The sequence below is a fragment of the Fistularia commersonii genome, chromosome 29, assembly GCF_037954325.1.
Source record: "Fistularia commersonii isolate RoL2024-O1a breed Wild chromosome 29, RoL_Fcom_v1.0, whole genome shotgun sequence".
Taxonomy (NCBI): Eukaryota; Metazoa; Chordata; class Actinopteri; order Syngnathiformes; family Fistulariidae; genus Fistularia; species Fistularia commersonii.
The window spans coordinates 7,782,501-7,802,948 of NC_141312.1; the positions used below are offsets into that span (position 1 = coordinate 7,782,501).

Consider the following 20,448-nt stretch of genomic DNA (forward strand, 5'->3'; position numbering starts at 1 on the left):
AGTCGCTGTCATTTCATTCGCTCGTAGCCATTTGTTATATTCCTGTTTATGTACACGGGATTAACATTGCCAATCCAATGTTGGTTGTTTTTTTTTTATTTAGGAAAAACACCAGCTGCCGGGTAATTTGATCCAAAATCAGTCAGAGGGGTTTTACACCTGCGTATAAAACCAATATACAAATCAATGTAGTTCAGCCGTATATTATGGGCATCAAGATCATGCTGCAAAAGTTGAATTTATTGTAGGCAAATAATATGGTGTGTAAAACCTGAGCTGTAACACCCGCAGCAATAGGGTTTAAGGACCACTTGCCTTTAGTCTGAGAGGCCAGAAACCTCTTCTGTCACACTCTATATATATATATATAGTTTATTTTTTATTTTTTCTCTATATCTACATTACATATGATATTATATATATATATATATTTTTTTTTTTTTTTTTTTCATTCTGCGTACCAAAGCCCACACTCGTCTATGGCAGTTCGCAGTCATCCCGGTCATGGTGAATGCTTGTCGAAATCTACTTGTCTTGGCAACTAGACTTGAATTTCTTCACTTGGAGACGTTTCACCGCTCATTTGAAAAGCTTCTTCAGCTTCTTCGGCTTTTTCAGTTCCAGAACTGAAGAAGCCTCTCGACAAGACGAGAAGTTTTTGACTAAAAAAGCCCAAACTCCATTGACAAGGCCAGTATATTATTGAGCATTTAGAGCTGAGGTAATAAACTAAGCTTATAAAAGATCCTGTCGTCCCTGGTTTGTGATAAATTCAAATTTTGTTCTTTTCATAGTTCTTTTCACCTTTTCAAGTTAGAGTCCATAACCCTATTGAAATAATATGGTTCTATTTATTTATTTTTGTTAATATCAAGCACATAATTCAGAATACCTTCAAGAGCCTATTTGGTACTACATACTATATTAATGAGCTTTTCAAAAGTAAAGCTAAATAAATTTGTACCCATGATTCAGTCCAGCTATACCTTTTAAATAGGTCATAAATAAACAAACAAGCGCATTTATGGGATTTTTACGGCTTATCCAAACAAATACGTGCACCAATCTAAACGTCATACCTTGAAACCGAGAAGGCCGTATGCGTACTTGAAAAAAGGACATTCATTAAAGTAGGTTGACATCCAGTTGCAGTCACATTGAATCCTATTGACAGGAACTTGAAATCTGTCGTTTCAATTTTTTTTCCATACATTCATCTTTAAATGGGAAATCTGTGATATCGCTATTCTTTGTTTTTAGCCATTAGGTGTTAGATTGACTAAAACTGTAGCTGCGTTCTCATGCTCGCCAACAATTTGGCTAGTGTTGTTGTCGTTTAATTCGTAGCTTTACGCGATTTTTCCAGCTGATTTTGTGTCATTGTCAGCTTTGCTGTATATGATAAAACAAAATCACTTCTGATTACAGTTAGAAATGATTCTTGATCAATTATACAAATATTCAGTTGGCAATATGACAGATCATCTACTGAGAGGACTACATTTAGCTTAGCATCATTACATGAAATTGAGTTGGAAAGGAAAGGTTGTTTTCTTTCACTCACCATTATGGATAGTATCATTCAGGACAGCTTTAGCTGGCATTTTCTTTAAAATGACAAATAATAACAGTGTAACAATTGTGTAATTACATTGGATAATGGCATACTAATAATAGTACCTATGAGGATCAATTTCTGGTAAACAAAAAATGTGCTTGCACCAGTCAGAACGGGATTTTAGTCAATCTTGACTACACTACAGTGGACAGTGGACAGTTGCACTTAATGGAAATGTTTGGATTTCCCAAGACGACGACAGGCGTGGTGCTCTGTGACACACCCTTATAAACACGGTTGTTCGCGTCGCCTCGTCTTTGACTCACTCCAGCGGAACCGCTGATGTAGAAAAGAAAAAGATTGAACGTTAATTTCTCGCCTATGGTTTTCGTTTTTACTCAACCCATAGCGGTGACTTGACACAAGCTCATGCAAAGCTTATAAAATAAATGTAAAATAATCTATATTTTTATGTGGAAATGTGTCACTTTCAATTCGAAGGCTCAAATTTTTTTATTTCATTGGCTTAAATAACACAATTTTGTACCTGCATTTTTCACATCTGGCCTCCAATTTGTATTACAGAATCAACAACCTAATATTAACCGAAATATTTTGTTTCCACTTTCTGTTATGAATCCATTTGCGTCAAAAAAAAAAAAAAGAAAGAAAAAAGGGCAAGAAACTGAACCAAAATAATTTTGTTTTTTCTTTTTTTTTTAACAACATTTCTGGTGATTGTTTTACTGTTCCTCATGAAAATACGACAATGAATCCCTCCTCTTTTTTTTCCACTTTTGGATTTGCATGTTTGCCAGCTCAGTCACATGCTTTAGTCAAGATTGACTCAAATGTAATTCTAACTGGTGCAACCATACATTTTGTTTACCAGACACTGATCCTAATAAGGCTTCTAACAGCTATCAATATCATGCCACCGTTACTTCAATGTAATTACACATTTATTACACTATTATTATTACAATTTTGGCTATGAAAAGATGGTGCCTGGGTCTCGATCTGCGTGTTTAGGCCGAGCAGTGGAATGCGCACGTGCGACTGTTTGGCCGAAGGTGCTCTGCACACTGTCATGATTGTTGCACTGTGTTACAAGCACAGGCTTGAGGAAGTGAGGCTGTCGACGCTGGAGGGATACCACAGGCTTTTCAGGCGTACTGTAGAATCAACAGTTGGTTAGTGTGGTCATAACTTATCCTGTTCAGGATAATCCCTCTCAGACCTCCGCAGCCGACTAACATGTCTTGCCTTACACCCCTACCCCCTCTTCTTTTTTTTCTCTTTTTTTTTTCTCCTTTTTTTTTTTTTATTTCCAGGCCAGCACAATTACCTATGCGCGGGGAGGAACGACTGCATCATCGATAAAATCCGCAGGAAGAACTGCCCTGCCTGCCGCTTCAGGAAATGTCTTCAAGCTGGAATGAACCTAGAAGGTAAACAAATGCTTCCAGACGTTTTTTTGTTTTTTTTTTAAATTCAGTATTTCAGCGCGAAAGCCGAATGCGACAGGAAAAAAAAAAAAAATGAAAAGGGGACGCAGGTCATGTGACTTGGACTTTCACATCTTTGTCATTATTAAATTAAACCCGAACACGTGCAGTAGGTCAAATGGAGACCCTAAATTGCCCCAGACACGTGCGTGAACGGGCCAGTGCTTGTATGTATGTAAATGACGTGTGTTTATATGACCTTTGAATGACAGGGTGAATAGTTTTATCTTTAAATGGACTAGTGAGTGAGTTGTTTTGTTTCTCTATATGACATTTGACAGAATTAATTGATATGTTTCGAATTGATGTATGAATGAGTTGTGTGTCTATGACGTGCGGATAGTTAGTATGGTAAATGAAAGAATACATTGTTACATGTCTTTAAATAACATAGGAATGAGAGCGTGAATGGTTGGTATGTCTCTTAATGAACAGGTGGATGTCAAGAATGAATGGTTTTATTTTTAAATGGCGTGTGAATGCAAGAGTTAATGGCTGTATATCTATATGACATGTGAATAAAAGAGGGAATGGTCGTATATGTGACGTTTAAATGACCAAGTGAATATTTTGTATGTCTCAGATTGACTGGTCATTGTAAGAGCTAATGGTTATATGTCTCTATGACCTGAAAATGACAGGGGATGGTTGTATCTCTATATCCTATAATCGGTATAATTGAACCCTTACCTCTTGGCCAGTGACAGCTGGGATAGACTCCAGCACCAGCGAGACAATGAGCCCACGATAAGTGGTCGAGATACTGAACCGATGAATGGACAAATGAAGTCTTTCCAACCACGTGTGGATTCTAATGTAAAATAAATAAATACATTTCAAAAATCTAGAAAACTGCATTGGATTATAGAAAGAAAGTCCAACAGGAAATCAACACAGGCTGAGGAAATATGATATAATCATAATAATAATAAATATAATACACCAGTCAGCTATTCAAAGTACTAGACTCTGACTATATATCGCACTATTTTGCACTTCGCACTATTGTCTTTTTTCCACGTTTTTTTCCACGCTATTGTGTTATATACAAGATTATGACGGCTTAGCAATGAACTGTACTCAAAGATCCGCCGCTATTCTCCGGTGTACACAATACATATACTTACACATTCAATTTTTATTCCTTCCTTTTTTCTGCTTTCAAATGCACTTCATTTTCTCACCTGCTATCCTCATGCAGCTATTGTATGATATTAATTACTGGCTGGTTTTTGCACTGAACTGTATAGAAACCTCTGCTGCTATTCTCCGCATTTAAATGATAAATATTTATACATTTCAGTTTTTATGCCTTTCAATCGCCGTCATCCTTTTACCACAGTACCAGTAGATTGTATCTGCATGCACTTTATAATTTATAGCTTTATGTTTATTTAATAGTGTTCATTATGCATGATAATGTTAAATATGCACTTTTATTATTTACTATTATTATTATTTTGTTAATTACATGTCTCTATGGGAAAATGAGAAATGTCTCAATTCCTCCGTATGTCTAGTACATGAGGAAAAATGGACAAAGCTGACTTTGACTTTGACACATGGTCTAAAAAGGAGATGTTCTTATCCGCAAGCTGATGCCAAATTGAATAGCAGTGTTCTTAAAGTGCGCCTTGGGAATGAAAATATTTTAAGATATCGAAATACACGAGCGTGTCTTGCGAGATCCTCATTAAAACCCCTGCAGAGGACTTCCCCAATCTTTAAAAGGAAGCTTTTTCTTTTCTTTTTTTTCTCTCTCTCCTCCTGCCAGGCAGAAAAAAGCTTTGGATGAATTAAAAAATAATGTGGTTTTTTTTAAAGAAAAACAACTTTATTTAGCCCTTATGAGCAGCGTTTCAAGAGGAAGAACGAACGACAACACCGGTGTGCAATAAAAAGTGAACACAATTTTAAAATTTGCTTTTGAGATAGACATTTGGGAAGAATTTCAGAGTGTAAAATCTACAGGTCATACTCGTGACTCGCTTTAGACCAGCCTTTCTCAACTTGGGATTTAAGCTTAAAGTCGTGCAAAAAAGAAGAAAAAAAAAAACCTTGATCCTTCTTCCGCCCTCTTAAACAAAAGGGCATTTGCTGAAAACACGCAAGACTTTAGAAAGTGGCACTTCCCCACCACGGGGGGTTAATGCGTAATCCGTCCGACAACCACAGGCCAGGAATCGTGTGACAAAACAACCCGCCGCAGCCGCCGCCGCTGGCGGGTTGGAAAAGAATTCCGCGGTCTTGAGGAATATCGGTCGACAGGTGACGAAGTAGCTGCGCGAGGACTTTAAACATGGCCGCCTGTGTGTTTGTTTTTGGTCCTTCCAGCCAGCACTCCCCCTGCGGTGTAAAATTGTCAGTATGGTGTACGAATCAGCAGCGCTCTGTTCTCCGAGTGTGTGTGTGTGTGTGTGTGTGTTCGTATGTGTGAGATCGGAAGGGGATGTAGTTTCTCCTAGGAAGAGACGTGAAGACAGAGTGGTTTGACGGACGTGAGCACATCAGCAGACAGACCCTCGGCAGAGAGGCTCTTAGTCGCCATAGAAACATCAGCAGAGGAAATTAAAAAAAGGTAGAGGATAGGGGAAAAAAAAAAAAAAACGTTTTCTCTGTAACCTGTCGTCCCCGACGTGCTTTTCCACATCATCGGGAAAAAATATTAAAATTATGTAAAAGGGAAGCTGCAGTTATGTGTGTGTTTTTTTTTGTTTGTTTTTTTTAGGTGAAAACCATGCATTCGCTTACCGTGGCATTCGAAAAAAATAAACAAAACATGTTATGTAGAGAAGAAAAATTGCTCGTCTGAGAAAATGGGTTTGGATATCTGACTCTTTTGTTTTTAGTCATACAAAAACACTCATTCAACAAGTTCAGCCAAAATAATTACATTGTGATATTTGTGAGATTAAATAATGATAGATCCCTATTTTCACAATGTGGCATGAAAATACGCAAGTGCCTGAGAGTAATGTGCTTACTTTCCTTCCCCAGCTTTATTTTACATGAAAAACACCAGGTCTGAATGAAGGTATTACAAAAATTAAATGGCCAAATAATATTCAGATTTTGCATATACCATACAAATTAACAGATAACAGATCAATAATTAAAAATGAGAGGCGTGTTATGTGTTGTCAAGCTCCTTATTCCAATATGCCAAAAAAAAAGGCAGTCGTTAAATTCGGGTTTCAGGAGAAATCAAAACTGACATAATGATGGCAAAGTCGTGGAGACCGGTGACCATCAGTTTGACAAATAAACGATTCATAAAAAAAAAAAATCGGACGGATAGAAAGTTTGCTCCCCTCCACATAATCTCGAAGGCTGCTGGCAATATATTCGGATGGAGGGTGGAGGAGGGGGGGATGTCCATGAAGCTACATAGTGGAAGTGTGTCTATAAAAAAATAAACATTAATATACCACGGAATTCAAATGGTTGAATTCCATCTTTGTATTACTTTATGTGGTCTTACTTTTACTAGGAGCTGCTTTTTTGAAGCTAAGTCTCCGCTATCATGCCCCTCTTTGGGGAATTCTTTGGTGCGCCATAAGCATATAACTTAAAGGCCTTCTTGTACGCACCAAATGTTGGGGCTAAAATGCACTTCTCACCAAGTTCTCTCTTGTCCCCCTTCCTCCTGCTCCCTCTCTGTTCGACCCGCAGCGAGGAAAAACAAGAAGCTGATCCGGATGAAAACGCAGCAGCCGGCCGGACCGTCGGAGCCCGTCAGCAACATGATCGTCCCGGTCATCCCCACCTGCATGCCGCAACTTGTGCCCACCATGTTGTCGGTGCTCAAGGCCATCGAGCCGGAGATCATCTACTCAGGCTACGACAGCACTCTGCCCGACACCTCGTCACGGCTCATGACCACCCTCAACAGGCTCGGTGGACAGCAGGTCATCTCGGCAGTCAAGTGGGCAAAGTCATTGCCAGGTAATGAAGAGCCTCTGAGGGCGACTTGCCTTCAGAGGGTCCCGTCGGCTTTTTTTTTGGGCTTGTAATTGACGAGTATTTGCGACGACGTGGTCCGAGATCGCATGGCGGCGCAGGGATTAGCGCTTCCATCCCACAGCAAAAAGGTCCCCGGTTGAATTCTGAAAGGGGGCATTTCTGCGTGGGGTTTGAATGGTTGTATGTCTCCATCTTGCTCGTGAATGAGGGTGCGAATAGTTGTATGTCTCTATGTGTGGTTCTGTGATCGAATGGCTATTGGTCCGGGGTGAGCGCCGGTGACAAATTAGTAGTATCAATAATGAATTAATGAAAACTACCTAAAGACTTTATAAGCAGACGGACATACAAGTAGCATCAGAAACATGGCTTTGAACGGATGTTTGCATATGAGCCAAAACGTGTTTGCTCCTGAGCTAACTGAGCATCTAGTGTTGTAAATGCTAATTGGTAATGGTAAAGATCACATGGAGCCACTTGCTAATTTACCATTGTGTGAAGAAGAAGAAGAACCTGGAACGGGCAGATTAATGGCCTCGACCTTGATGCTACCAGATCTTCCGTCCTTACAATGCTCCTTAAGTCTTCCAATTGTCGTCATGTGTTTATCAGGGGTTGCGATTGTTGTTTTTCCGAAGGAACCGCCGTTGTCATTCATTTGACTGAGCGTACGGAAAAAAATATCTACTTCTGCTTTGAAATCCGGCATTCGTCTTGTGAAGGAAACAAAGGGGGGGCGCCACAAAATCCAGAAAAAAAAAAAACTTTCAATATACTGGTTCATACTATTAACTCTTAAAATTGAAAAATAAATGCCAAATTGATATCACTCAAATGATAATACCAGATAAATTTCCCTGCTCCCATCACCTTCCATATTGTATTTATAAGTTATAACTATTATTATAATTTATTCACTTATTTATTGGATTTTTAATTTGTGGCAGGGTATTTATATTGTATTGAAGATTTTTTGTTGTATTTATTTGTAATTTATTAACCCTGTAAATATGGTGTGACACGTTATCTTTTAAATGAAAGACGATTTTTTCTGTAACCGTATGTAAATCGCTCTTTAACCCCTGTGCTCATTTATAATCACAAGAAAGGGAGGCACATGACTTTGTAATCGCCTCAAGTATTTTTACTTTCAGATTTTCCCTTCTCGCCCATACTTCGCGACGCCGGTTTACAATTGGACCTTTCTTGAGAAAACGCCCCGACCTAAGCTCGTTTCTTTTTTTTTTTTTTCCTTCCGAGATTTCTTTCGTGTATTTGTGTGTGTGTGAGGACATCGCAATGTGAGACAAATCTGGCCCGGGTCTTGCGGCGTTTGCGTGCCGTCCGGAGCTGGCGGTCAGCCAAGGTGATAGTGAGGAAAGGCTCTTTTGTGGCGGAGGCGCTTACATAACGGAGTCACGGTTTCAGACAAATGCGTAGTGAAAGGACTTTTCATGAGCAGTTCCTCTATTATCGTTCTGACAGTGTGGAAAGGACTGAAGTGCAATTTAAAGCCTGTGTGAACATTGACTTAACTAGATCATTTGATTTTGTTATTCTTGTTAAGTCTTCTCCATACCTTTAAGTTGGACTTAATGCAGCTCCTTGAAATAATATTTTCGTGCTTTTATTTACCCGACTTTTTTTTTTTTTCTGAATACACAGAATGAATAAATCTTATTAAGTTGGCACAGCACGAGGGCCAAAGGTCATACGCTGTAAATGGTAATGACCCTGCCTTGACTTAGAATCAAGTAATCCGGCCTTGTGCGCTAACCGCTTCAGTGTTGAACAGCAGTCTTTTAACAAAAAAAGTAAGACTTAATTATGATAAATCATATAATTGTTAAGTAAATTTTTGTCATTATTATGATTTTTGTATAATTTATATATATTTATGATTATTAGTTGTCCGTCTTCTTGTTACAGAAAATCCAAAAATATTACTATTGATATTATTATTATAATTATTATTGATGTTTTGAGTCGTTGTTTTTACTATTACTATTAATATAATCATTAATATTATCATCAATAGTAGTTGTAGTTGTAGTATATATACAGTTAATATGTAGCTGTAGTCCTCGGGGTTATTAGAGATAATATTAATATTGAGTATTTACAAAAAAATATTATTATTACTTATTATTATTGATATCGTTATTTTACTTGTTGTTGTTATTATTGTCACTGTTACATTATTATTGGCAGTAGTAAAATAAATAAAAAATAAAGAAATAAAAATAATAATAACAATAAAAATATCAATAAAAATGCATACATTAGGATAGGATAGGTATCCTAACTGTCAGTGCTCCCATGTTTGGAATAAACAATTGATTTAAATGCATCCTGTTGTGCATTTATACACTTGTGACAAGTGAAAGTCACACATGACCGAAGGAAGTGCTTGTTACTAACACACTTTGTTCGGTCCTCCTAGGTTTCCGTAACCTGCATCTGGACGACCAGATGACGTTGCTGCAGTGCTCCTGGCTCTTCCTCATGTCCTTCAGCCTGGGTTGGAGGTCGTACGAGCAGTGTAACGGCACCATGCTCTGCTTCGCCCCCGATCTCGTCATCAACAAGTGCGTATCACCAAAACTGAACATATTATTTGTTCAGTCGGGCAGCATCAGGCTTGTATCTCGGTCGTCCGGGGCAACCAATGTGCACCTCTGCTCTCGCCCCTCCGTCAAACTGACCCTGAGGTCTAGTCGGTTGAGTGACTCATAAAATTGCATATTTAAACAATACAAAAGAACCCCTCTGTATTCGCGTCTCAAAAAGTCCCAGTGCGACCTTAGCCGGGGTTAGCCGAGGCTTTTAGCAATATTAGCATTTCGCTTTAACAGTTACACACACACTCTTTCTGTCCCTCATAACAGAAATCAGAATTAATTTTTTGAATACTGTTAATTACATTAAAAATATAAAGCTATCCTCATCTGACTTTACAGAATGCATGCCAAATGTGGAATTTGTCAAAAAATAGTTCTCATCTAAAGGGATTCAATTCCTAAATACTTCAAAGTGCTGCTTTCGGCCACATTGACATTGTTTTGCTTTATTTTCTGTGAAGGTTATATTTTCTGCCAAACACACAGCCCAAGTAAATGAACCTAATTTTTCTTCTTTGCTAATGGGTAGTTTAATTCAGTTTGTATTGCCAGTACGGTGCAGTTCTTGGTAATATTTTTATTTCACTTAATTTTTTATTACATTTTTAATCTATTTCTTTAACAGTGTCATAGGTCTTGGTTGACTTAAAATCACAAAAATGAAGAGCGATATTTCACATGGGTAAAATAACGCGGATGGTTTTGACGGAGCAGCTGGATGACGGACAGTTTAACCTTAAAAAAAAATAAAAAAAAGGCCCAAACGGATAGAAAGTAGAGCAGCGTGACAGATATAGGACTGGACAGCAGATGCACCGGCGGAGGTCATTACAACTTTGTGAATTCAAACATTGTTTTTTTTCTTTCTTTCTTAACATTCCTAGTGTGTTTTCATCCCAACACACTTGATTTTGCTCTCGCGAGTTTTAGATTAAACGGTTTCGCGAACGATACGCTTTTCGAGGTAGCTGTTGCGTTCTGCCCCGTGTCGCCTCCTCATCTTTTCAAAGCTCTCTCTCTGCAGACCTTCGGCCCTTTGATGCGTCCGCCCTGCCTGAGTATTTGTCCTGTTTTGAGCCGATTATATGCTCGAAAAGAACGCAAGAGATGCTGCAATGACAAGGGACGCAATCAGAATCAGAATATTTTTATGATCCCCAAGTGGAAATTTGCTCATCATAGCAGTGGCATAGTACAGCTAAAAAATATCAACAATATGAAAAGAAATAAATGTAAAACTCAATATGAAAATAGAGGTAAATACAATACAAGTGTATTTACAAGTATATGTGTATAATTACAGGTTATTGCACGATTAGTATTGGATAGAGGTTATTGCACAGAAAGATATTACTGCACATGATCTGTCCAATACGCCTATATCTATCCATCCCTGTGTAAATACAGCAGGAAGGGTGGATAATTTAATTTATGTTTCAGTAATACCGTTTGGAGCTTGTGTTTATTCTTTTGTGTCACAAGTTGGCCAATAATCTATATGATGTGCGAATTATAGAGTTAATGGTTGCATGTCTCTGATGAATGAATTAAAGTATGTTTGAGATGCTAATGTTATGTGTTAATGTGGCTTTGTGTACGTCCTGCACGCCTGACAGCAGCCATGTTGATATGTAAACATCAAAGCGGTGCGTTTAGGGACTGGAAGCGGGGAATACGGGAGAATGTTATGAATCTGCTGGGGGTTTTTAGTCGTTTGTATATCAAGTCATAGACGAGCAGTCCAGTTTTTTTGACCTCTCATCGCCCCCGTCCCCGTGGTAACGCATTCAGCCATTATGACTGATTGAACACTTCAACTGTTACTCGTCTTTCGGAAAAAACCTGTGAAACCATGGAGGGTCCATGTAATGACTGACCTTTTACCAGGTATTCTAAATTGGACGCGGTGTGACCAGCCGCCATGTGGCCTGCCGCTTGAAAAACTCTACGTGTTTTCTTCCTTGGGGGTAAAAAATAATCTGAAGAGCCCTTCCCGACAGACATTGAAGCCCAGAGGGAGGTGGTGGTACCGGTGGTGTTGATCTGGGGAAGGGATTAAAAATAGATATGAAAAGGTGAAGAAGTCATCACCAGTAGCAACCGCGGTAGCATATCGATTCGAGGAGCGGCGGGGAAGGATGCGGCGAGCAGAAGCTAGTCGCGGAAAACCCTGCGGGATTTTTTGGGCTTTCAGATAGAGTTCGAGTGTTGATCAGGAGGTCTCGCTCTGATGTTCGATTCTTGCCCGTCTTTTCTCTTTCAGAGATCGCATGAAGCTGCCCTTCATGAACGACCAGTGCGAGCAGATGCTGAAGATCTGCAATGAGTTCGTCCGACTGGAGGTGTCCTACGATGAGTACCTGTGCATGAAGGTCCTGTTGCTGCTCAGCACGGGTGAGGCGACGCATTCTATAAATGATGGACGTCAAGACTTTAGTGATACCCCAAACCCCACTCCACCCTACACAATTTTTAGCATTATATTCCACGCCCGAGGGAATCCATAACGGTTGCAATCACAACCCAGTTCAGTGGGGCGAATGTGTGTGTGTGTGTGTGTGTGTGTGTGTCTGTTGAGACTCCTTAAAAAAAATTTCTGGAGAAAATTATGTGTTGCCCTGAAAATGTATAGCAACTATTAAACTCCCAATTTATTACGACGATGACCTATTAATGTTTAAATGCTATTATAAATTGCATTTAGACTTTTTTTAGACTGATTGATTTTTTTTTTAAATTTTATTTTCAATTTTTAGTCTTCGCTTTCTTCCTTTTTTCGTTTTTTTTTTGATAATATCCAGCATTACTGTGATGGTGGGTCACAGAATGCTGGGGATTTGCCATGGCGACCCCCGAAGAAGATGATCCTCCCTTCTTGTTCATTCATTTCTTTTCCTTCAGCATTTAAGATGAGAGTCTTTGGGCCATTATTGTCTTTTCACTTTCGAAATTTCTTTCTTCCATAGTCCATGCTGGTTCTGTTTACCTCGGATTTGGACCCGTTCTTTAGGGAGTGGAGAATCATGTTAGCTATCGTTGATGAACTTTTAGTATTTCAGCAAAATGATCAAAAAGCGAAAACACTTAAGGGGCAGATTTCTTAAGTTTCCTCACCGATGCCATTTCTCTAAGCGACAGACTAGATTTAGAAGTATTTCGGTCAAACGGTGATCCGTTATGGCGAGAGTCTTTCTCCCATTTATCTGATTATGTAAATCAGACGGTATTTCAACCCCAGTTGGCCTCTGCAGCTTTGCATAATGTCCAGGCCAGTGACCGCGTTTTGGACGGTTCTGGGCTCTGTGCCCAGAACCGTCCCAGAACACCAGGTGTGTTGACATGGTTGTTATGACAACTACACAGCGATGCTTTACCTCTTCATGGATTTGTAATTTATATATACAATATATATGCATTGCTTATTTCATTTCTGTATGTATTTTTTTTTCAGATTTTTTTCTTTTCATTAATTTATCTTTGTTTATTCTATATTTTTATTTTTCTATTTTTTTCCATTTTGTAATAGCCACTGGGATAAATCTCATTTGGTGTGTTGTTTAAAAATGCTCTAAAAATGCAGGATTTTTAGCTGGGCGTGGAAATGTTATATTACTACCTTGTTAATCAGATAGTTGGAGACACGGCGGATATTGACTTCTGGTGTATTCAGGTGTGAAACTGCTGTCAGACATTTCATATTTCGCCCATTAGTCACACACTAAAGTGTGAATTCTTTGACAGAAATGTATTTCCAAGAATCATTAGTCGTTTCTGGTCTCTTTATTCCTTACTGGACATGTTTATAGATTTTCGTACTTTCCTCCAAATTTTCATGAAAAGGATGTGATTTTTCGTCATACGTAGTATATCACAGCAAGAAGGGTTTCTGGTTTGATTCTGACAGAGGCGTTTCTGTGTGGAGTTGGTTCTGCAGTTTACCCCTGCAGGAACCTCTAAAGTGTCTAGACGTGTGAATGAGTTAGTGGATGGTCTCATATTTCCATTACATTACATTACAGTATTTGGCAGACACTCATATCCAAAGCGACTAACAAAAAGTGCAATGCAGTCATGGAAGATCCAAAGTACCAGTAGTCGGAAGTCAGAAGTGATCAACCAATCACCCAAATAGCCATCTGAGAACCATATACATACATACATTCGTTTCATGTTTTTTTTGTTTGTTTGTTTTTTTTTCTTTTCCGGGAGGGGTTGGGAGCTAAGTGCGATTAGTAGGGCAATGCCTGGTGAAGAGGTATGTTTTCAGTGTCCATATGTGGCCCCTACGTTCAACTGGTAGTCTGTCCAGGCTGAACCACACCTCTCGCCCAATGAAAGCTGGACTAGGCTATAGCGTCTGTGACCCTTAATGTAGGATAAACAATATAGATAATGAATGAATGAATGAGCGCCGTATCCTTGTTCGCATCTCATAGGCCTGCAAATAATTGGATTTCGCAAAGTTTTTGGTCATAGAAAATTGAGCTACACTAATGGACGCTAAGTATTTGCAGCTGGATACAGATGTTTACCCCGCCTTAATATTGGTGGAATAAAGAAACAGTCCAATCAAATGGCGAGGGGTGGGAGGGAAGTAGGATAACCCCATCACGCATTTTAATACGGTTGTATTTTAATATAAATTAGTGCAATAAGCAGTTTGCTAAATAGTAGCTAATTTAAATGTCTCTGCTGGTTACAGTTTCAGGAAAGATAGATAGATAGGTAGCATTCAACTGTTCACATACCTATGGTGGAAGAGCTACCATGCACAGCGCTAACCAGGCAGGGAAATAGGGTACAGTATCGTGCCAAAGGACACTTCGGTATGCAGACAGGAGGAGCCGGGAGTCGCAGCCCCAACCCTCTGATTGTAGGGACTCCACCAACTGTGCCTTTCACCTCCACCCCCGAAAAACTCTGGTCCTATATGAGTGACACTATTGTGGCAAAACTGTTAGACTACTATGTGGCAGTTCAACAGTACCTTCTGCCTATCTGCGATAAGCAGCAATGTCTTGTCCGGGTGTAGATACTGTCTCGAACAAGAAGACAGCAAAAACTGTTCGGCCTCAGATAATAGATGATGTCATCGTTTCCCTCGGGCTACTTCCCTCAACCCTCACAAAGACAACATGGCATGCTTTCAGGACCTGACTCCAAACTTAACATCCGGCGCTCTCACCATGATTTCTGGACGTGATCAAAATAACACACCATCCACGAATCTCCTCTCTGGTCCTCTAGGCCTCCTGCCTTGGTTGTTCCAACCTCAGCATCAATCTACCCAACATACTCACCATCCGTCCTCCTGTACCTGTTGACTGTACATATATGACTTTATCTCTTGAACTTCTATCATGTGCTACTATCCCTCTGGTGGACTAATCCATGATGTCATCCATCCTCCTTGTCCCAAAGAGAGCCTCCCCATCATCATCTCTGCTCCCTCCACCTCTGCTTCCTCTCTTCTCACTGCCATTGCGTCTAAACCAGTGGTTCTTAACCTGGGTTCGATCGAACCCCAGGGGTTCGGTGAGTCAGTCTCAGGGGTTCGGCGGAGGTCAAGACACACATTGGTGATGACATCACTGGCTGCAGGTGATCACGCTACATAGCTTGGCCTATCCGTGCTGCAGGGATTTTGGCGCGCTCAGTTGTATTAACTTGTGACTGTTGTGATGGTACGTCATGTGATTTCTTTCTTAACATTTTAATCCCTTCATACTAATTATGTCGGGCAAAAAAAGAAAGCGGTCGGAAGAATACATACAATATGGATTCACATGTATGACGGAACGTGATTGGAATCGATGTCCTAACTGCATGATTTGCAAAGACAAGATGAGCAATTCTAGTCCAGCACCGGAAAAACTAAGGGAAGGCTTCCTTCAGCTGCATGGAGATGGGAACTACAAGAACATAGCGCTTGCTGAATTCAAGGTGAAGGGAGCCAGATTCGATGAAAAGGCTACTCTGCCTGTTCTTTGTACCCATCAACGAAACGATCCTCGATCCAATAAAGAAGGGTTCGGTGAATGCGCATGTAAAACAGGTGGGGTTCAGTACCTCCAACAAGGTTAAGAACCACTGGTCTAAACCGTTCAACAATGGCCCATCTCACACCTTCTAGTACACCTTTCCTTTGCTGTCCATATAGAGGACGCATTCAAGTATGGTGCTCTTGTTGGACGGGACGAAAGTACAGTGTCTATTACCTGCTAGCTGGTACAGTAATAACAACACGCTACTACTTCCATTAAAAATGAATACTAATGTGTCTCTTATGTCTTTGTTTCTGGCTATGATGGTTGTGTGTGTGTGTATGTGTGTGTGTGTGTAGTACCAAAAGATGGCCTGAAGAGCCAGGCGGTGTTTGATGAGATCAGGATGACGTACATAAAGGAGTTGGGAAAAGCCATCGTCAAGCGAGAGGAGAACGCCAGTCAGAACTGGCAGCGTTTCTACCAGCTAACGAAGCTACTCGACTCCATGCAAGAGGTTAGAGACACAAACTCGTGCATGCGGACACACACAGACACATAGACACACACACACATACACGCACAGATAGAACATGACTCAGTTAATACAGCAGGGATTACCAAACTGGGTGCAGGCCCCCTTAGGGTCTCATCAGGCAGACATGAGAGGGTCATGATGTTAATTTTCGGGAATTAAGCTGAATTAGTTGAATGTGAAAACATAAAATGGGAAATGTGAAAATATAAAAAAGAAATCTAATATATATATATATATATATATATATATATATATATAGTCATTTTTTCCTATCAATTAATATATATTATGTATAATAAAAAAATGTTTTAGTCATCATTGTTGCTAAAATACCACATTAATGAGGCATAATCTATTTTGTTTTTCTGATAATGATGGCATTATTTACAGCATTATTGCGATAACGAGATATCTTTATCGTAATAATGCTGTAAATAAATCATCCTCACTTATTTGCATTTTTTCAGGAACTCAATGGGGTTGTTTTTGCTTTGATTTATAACAGAATCCAAATAAAAAAATTTAAACTCCTCTGCAGAGGATGGAATATTAATTCATCTCCGATTCTTTATATATATTTGTGTTGTTTCTTTTTTTTTTTTTCTTTTTTACCTGCAGCCTTGGAACTGCAAAGCAGAAATAAAATGCACAACAGGACCGATTTATTATCCCGATACGGACATTTCCTTCACTCTAAAATTTTTTTATAGATAAAACTTGTAGTGTATAAACAGGAAGTCATTGCAAAGATAACTCCAGAAATGTAAAGCGACATCTAGAACCTCTAATAGATAGTCGTCTCCTCTCTCTAGATGGTGGAAGGTCTTCTCCAGATTTGCTTCTACACGTTTGTAAATAAGACCCTCAGCGTGGAGTTCCCGGAGATGCTGGCAGAGATCATCACCAACCAGATACCAAAATTCAAAGACGGGAGCGTCAAGCCTCTGCTGTTCCATCAGAAGTGACTGCCTTAAACTGTGAAGCGATGCCTTAAACCCTGGCCAACCTGCGTACCTCACTGGGCCCGGAGCTAGTCCCCCCGATCCCGTCCCGAAATTCTGACCCCGCCTCCCCAAGGCCTCACACGTGAATCCCCAGGGTTTGGTCAAACAACACGAACGGACGACCAGCAGGAAGATGGCGTCCAGCCGACATCAGCCGGCTCCGGGACGTCTTTTCTGGCCGGATGCGTTTTTTTTTTGTTTTTTTTTGAGTGATTTTTTTTTTTTTGGGGTGGACGATGTCTCCAACATCTCCGCTGGCCTCCGTCCCCGTGTCCCGCAGCTCCGTCCCCCCCCTGGGAACTCTGTTTGCACCCGCTCTGCCTCGTAACTCTCTCCTGCCTCCGGTGTTCCGCTGCTGTTTTTCACATTGCGAGCCGACGACGATGTAAACCTCAGCGCGTGACACATCATTTCGCCGCCCCGACCTCCGTGTTTTTCCCAGCTCGGGCCTTCTCGTCCCGTCCGTCCCCCCCCCCCTCCGGCTTCACTGCGGTCGGAATGTAGAGAACGACTGTCACCGGCGAGGGGGTCATTACCCAGCGTAAGCCGTTTTCAAATCGCCCATTTTGACAAAATACAAAGGAGCAGCCGCCATTTATTATTTTATGCACACACACACACACACACGTATAGGCAGACACTTGGCTACATGTATCTGAGAAGGGAAATCCAGTGCCTTTCAGCTTTTTTTCGAAGCTCCATATAGTCATCCTTTAACCTTTGACCCCTCAACCCCACACACCCCTCACTCACACACACATACACACAGCAACACAGCCCCACACTGATTGGAGAGTTATTTGAAAGTTATTCGAAAATGAAAATGTACCGGGATAAGGATGGCCGCCATGAGTACTGCACTTTTGGAGCATTTCGTGAATACACGTAGCCTCTTTTGACCTGAATTGTGAAAATGACAAAAATGTCGTACTTAAACGTGACCCACAATTAGGTTCGTTCACCAAACTGCTATTTCCTTATACGCCTTTTTTTTTTGTTTGTTTGTTTGTTTTTTTTTTCTTTTTTCTCCAGAACTGTGCAACTAAGGCTGGAGGTCGCGCCGGTAAATATTTCAATCACCACTGTTCGGCATCGCAAAAAAAAAACACTCACGCAAAAAAAAAAAAGCATCCCATCATCGTCAGCCACGCTCCCCTCCCCCACGCCGCATGAAGGACCGAACGAACCCTTTAATCCGTGACGACGAAAAAAAAGAACATGCACAAAAAAACAGAACCCAGGGGGTTTGTTTAACTTAACATTGCAGGAAATTAAAAAAAGAAAATTATATTGAAAATATATATATAATGAAAGAGAGAGTATATAATATATACATATGATCGAAAGAAATTGTTTTGTATAACGAAATATGAAAAAGGAGAGGAAACCCGTATCCTCTGATTTTTAAAAAAGACTTTTGGTCCGACGTTCGAGGACCGAAGCTCAGGCTGCATCACTTGGATGTGCTCCGGTAGTGCCAAATGTAATAACAAGTTCAAATGTTTTTTTTTTCTCTTTTCTTTCTTTAGACTTGGAGATGTGAGAGTGATTGTTCAAGTCTCGTTGTTTTTCTTTTTTTTTTTTTCTCCCGCTCCAGGTCCCTCATTTCGGGGACAGATATGAGTTGGGCGTCTGACCCGCACCAGCTTACGAGTGTTGATTGTTGTCATTGGTCTTATGAAATATGAGCCCTGCTTTTTTTTTTGAGGTGTACACAAAATTGTATTTTTGATTCTACGTAAGAAAAACTACCAAATAGGTGATGGTCACCTTTTGATATATTTGTAGAAAAAAAGAATATGTATATATATATGTATATATATATATATACATATATATCTAAAATTATATGTTTGCACCAGCTTATGTGGTGGCCAAAGCTCAGCTATTCAAAAGTACAGGTGTAACCCCCATTTCCGCCCACACACACACACACACACACACCCACACACACACACAACATTCTGTTACATGGCCTACAATTACTTGCAGATATGTTTATCAAGCAGTTTGCCCTAAGTGTTACTCATCCCTCAACAGCGCAAAACCTCTGTATGATAGTTAACAGACCAGGTAGTGCGTTGCCATGGTTACCAGACTAGTCCTTGTCACTTGCACCCAACGGCGCAGGCTGGAAAGAAAAAAAAAACACGAAAGAGGCAGGGTATGCAAACCCCGTTGTCGACGGCGACGGCCCTTCGTCGAACCGGATTCGATCTCACGGCCATAAGTGTAAATAGCAGAGCCGACATATCCCGCGGCATGCAGCGTCTATAATCACCGTTTTTGTTTTAAATCATATTTTTTTTTACAGTCATAGACACCCTATATAATCCTATACATATCTCTTAACTGCTAACTACGTGTACAACTATAGGCCTTGAGAAAGGGAGACAGAGAGCCATAGATATAACATTAAAAAAAAGAAAATAAAAAAATCAGGAATAACAACCTTGACAAACATCAGTGCTTTTGGAGATTAAATCTTATTGTAGAAAAAAAACGAAATAAAACTTAAAAAAAAAAAAAGTATTTTCTGCTCTTTTCAATAAGTCCGCTCGATCCTCTTTATATGAATGATTTTACGCGATCCTTTTTACACACGCCGAACCAGTCGAGAGAGTACGTATATTTTTTTTTCTTTTTTTTTTTTTTATTTCTCCGTGTGATGGTTTGTGTTTTCGATAAAGGTAGACTTGTTGAATACATTAGGAAATGTTGAACTTGTTTGTCTTGTGAAGTAAATGTAAATTCTATGAGTCATGGGGGGGTTCTACAGAAATGCTGACTGTGTTTTAAAAGTTACGGTGGGGGGGTGGAGAGGTTGGGTGTCAGGAAGAGGTATTGTTTTTATCCGTGTGACCAAAGCAGAGGAGATATATATATTTCAATTTATATACACACACACGCGTATATGTGTGTATGTGTATACACAAAAAATTGACACGAAAAAAGTACTCAAGCAAGTTACAAACTTTTAAGTAGCAATTATTATCCGACCTCTATGACTTATTTTATTTGAAAGGTATTTGTAAAGCCCCCGGCTTTGGAGCCCATGTATATTGCTGTGAGGTTATAATGGTCACTTTTAAAAAAAGAAATAAAAAGGAAAAAAAAAAATCAACAAAAATTTAAAAAAATAATTAAAATTAAAAAAGTTGATTCCACATGTGAACGTAAATCTACCAGAACCTGATGGAATTGCACTACCCTCTTATTGGTTGATAAAGTCTATTTTGTATAAAAAAAATACATGCAAATGTTATCTTTAA

At 39.7% G+C, this 20,448-nt stretch overlaps 1 protein-coding gene across 2 annotated transcripts in view; it reads left to right on the forward strand.

Annotated features, from left to right (window-relative positions):
• LOC147216893 (glucocorticoid receptor-like) overlaps window positions 1–19,614 on the forward strand; it is a 63,374-nt gene extending 43,760 nt beyond the window's left edge. For both annotated transcript variants that reach the window (XM_086176754.1, XM_086176753.1), the window contains 6 exons: window positions 2,893–3,009; window positions 6,739–7,011; window positions 9,473–9,617; window positions 11,914–12,044; window positions 15,994–16,151; window positions 16,985–19,614. In XM_086176754.1, the coding sequence (XP_086032880.1) occupies window positions 2,893–3,009; window positions 6,739–7,011; window positions 9,473–9,617; window positions 11,914–12,044; window positions 15,994–16,151; window positions 16,985–17,137 (977 nt within the window). In that variant the 3' untranslated portion in view covers window positions 17,138–19,614. The remainder of the gene's footprint in view (window positions 1–2,892; window positions 3,010–6,738; window positions 7,012–9,472; window positions 9,618–11,913; window positions 12,045–15,993; window positions 16,152–16,984) is intronic.
• Window positions 19,615–20,448: the final 834 nt, after the last annotated feature.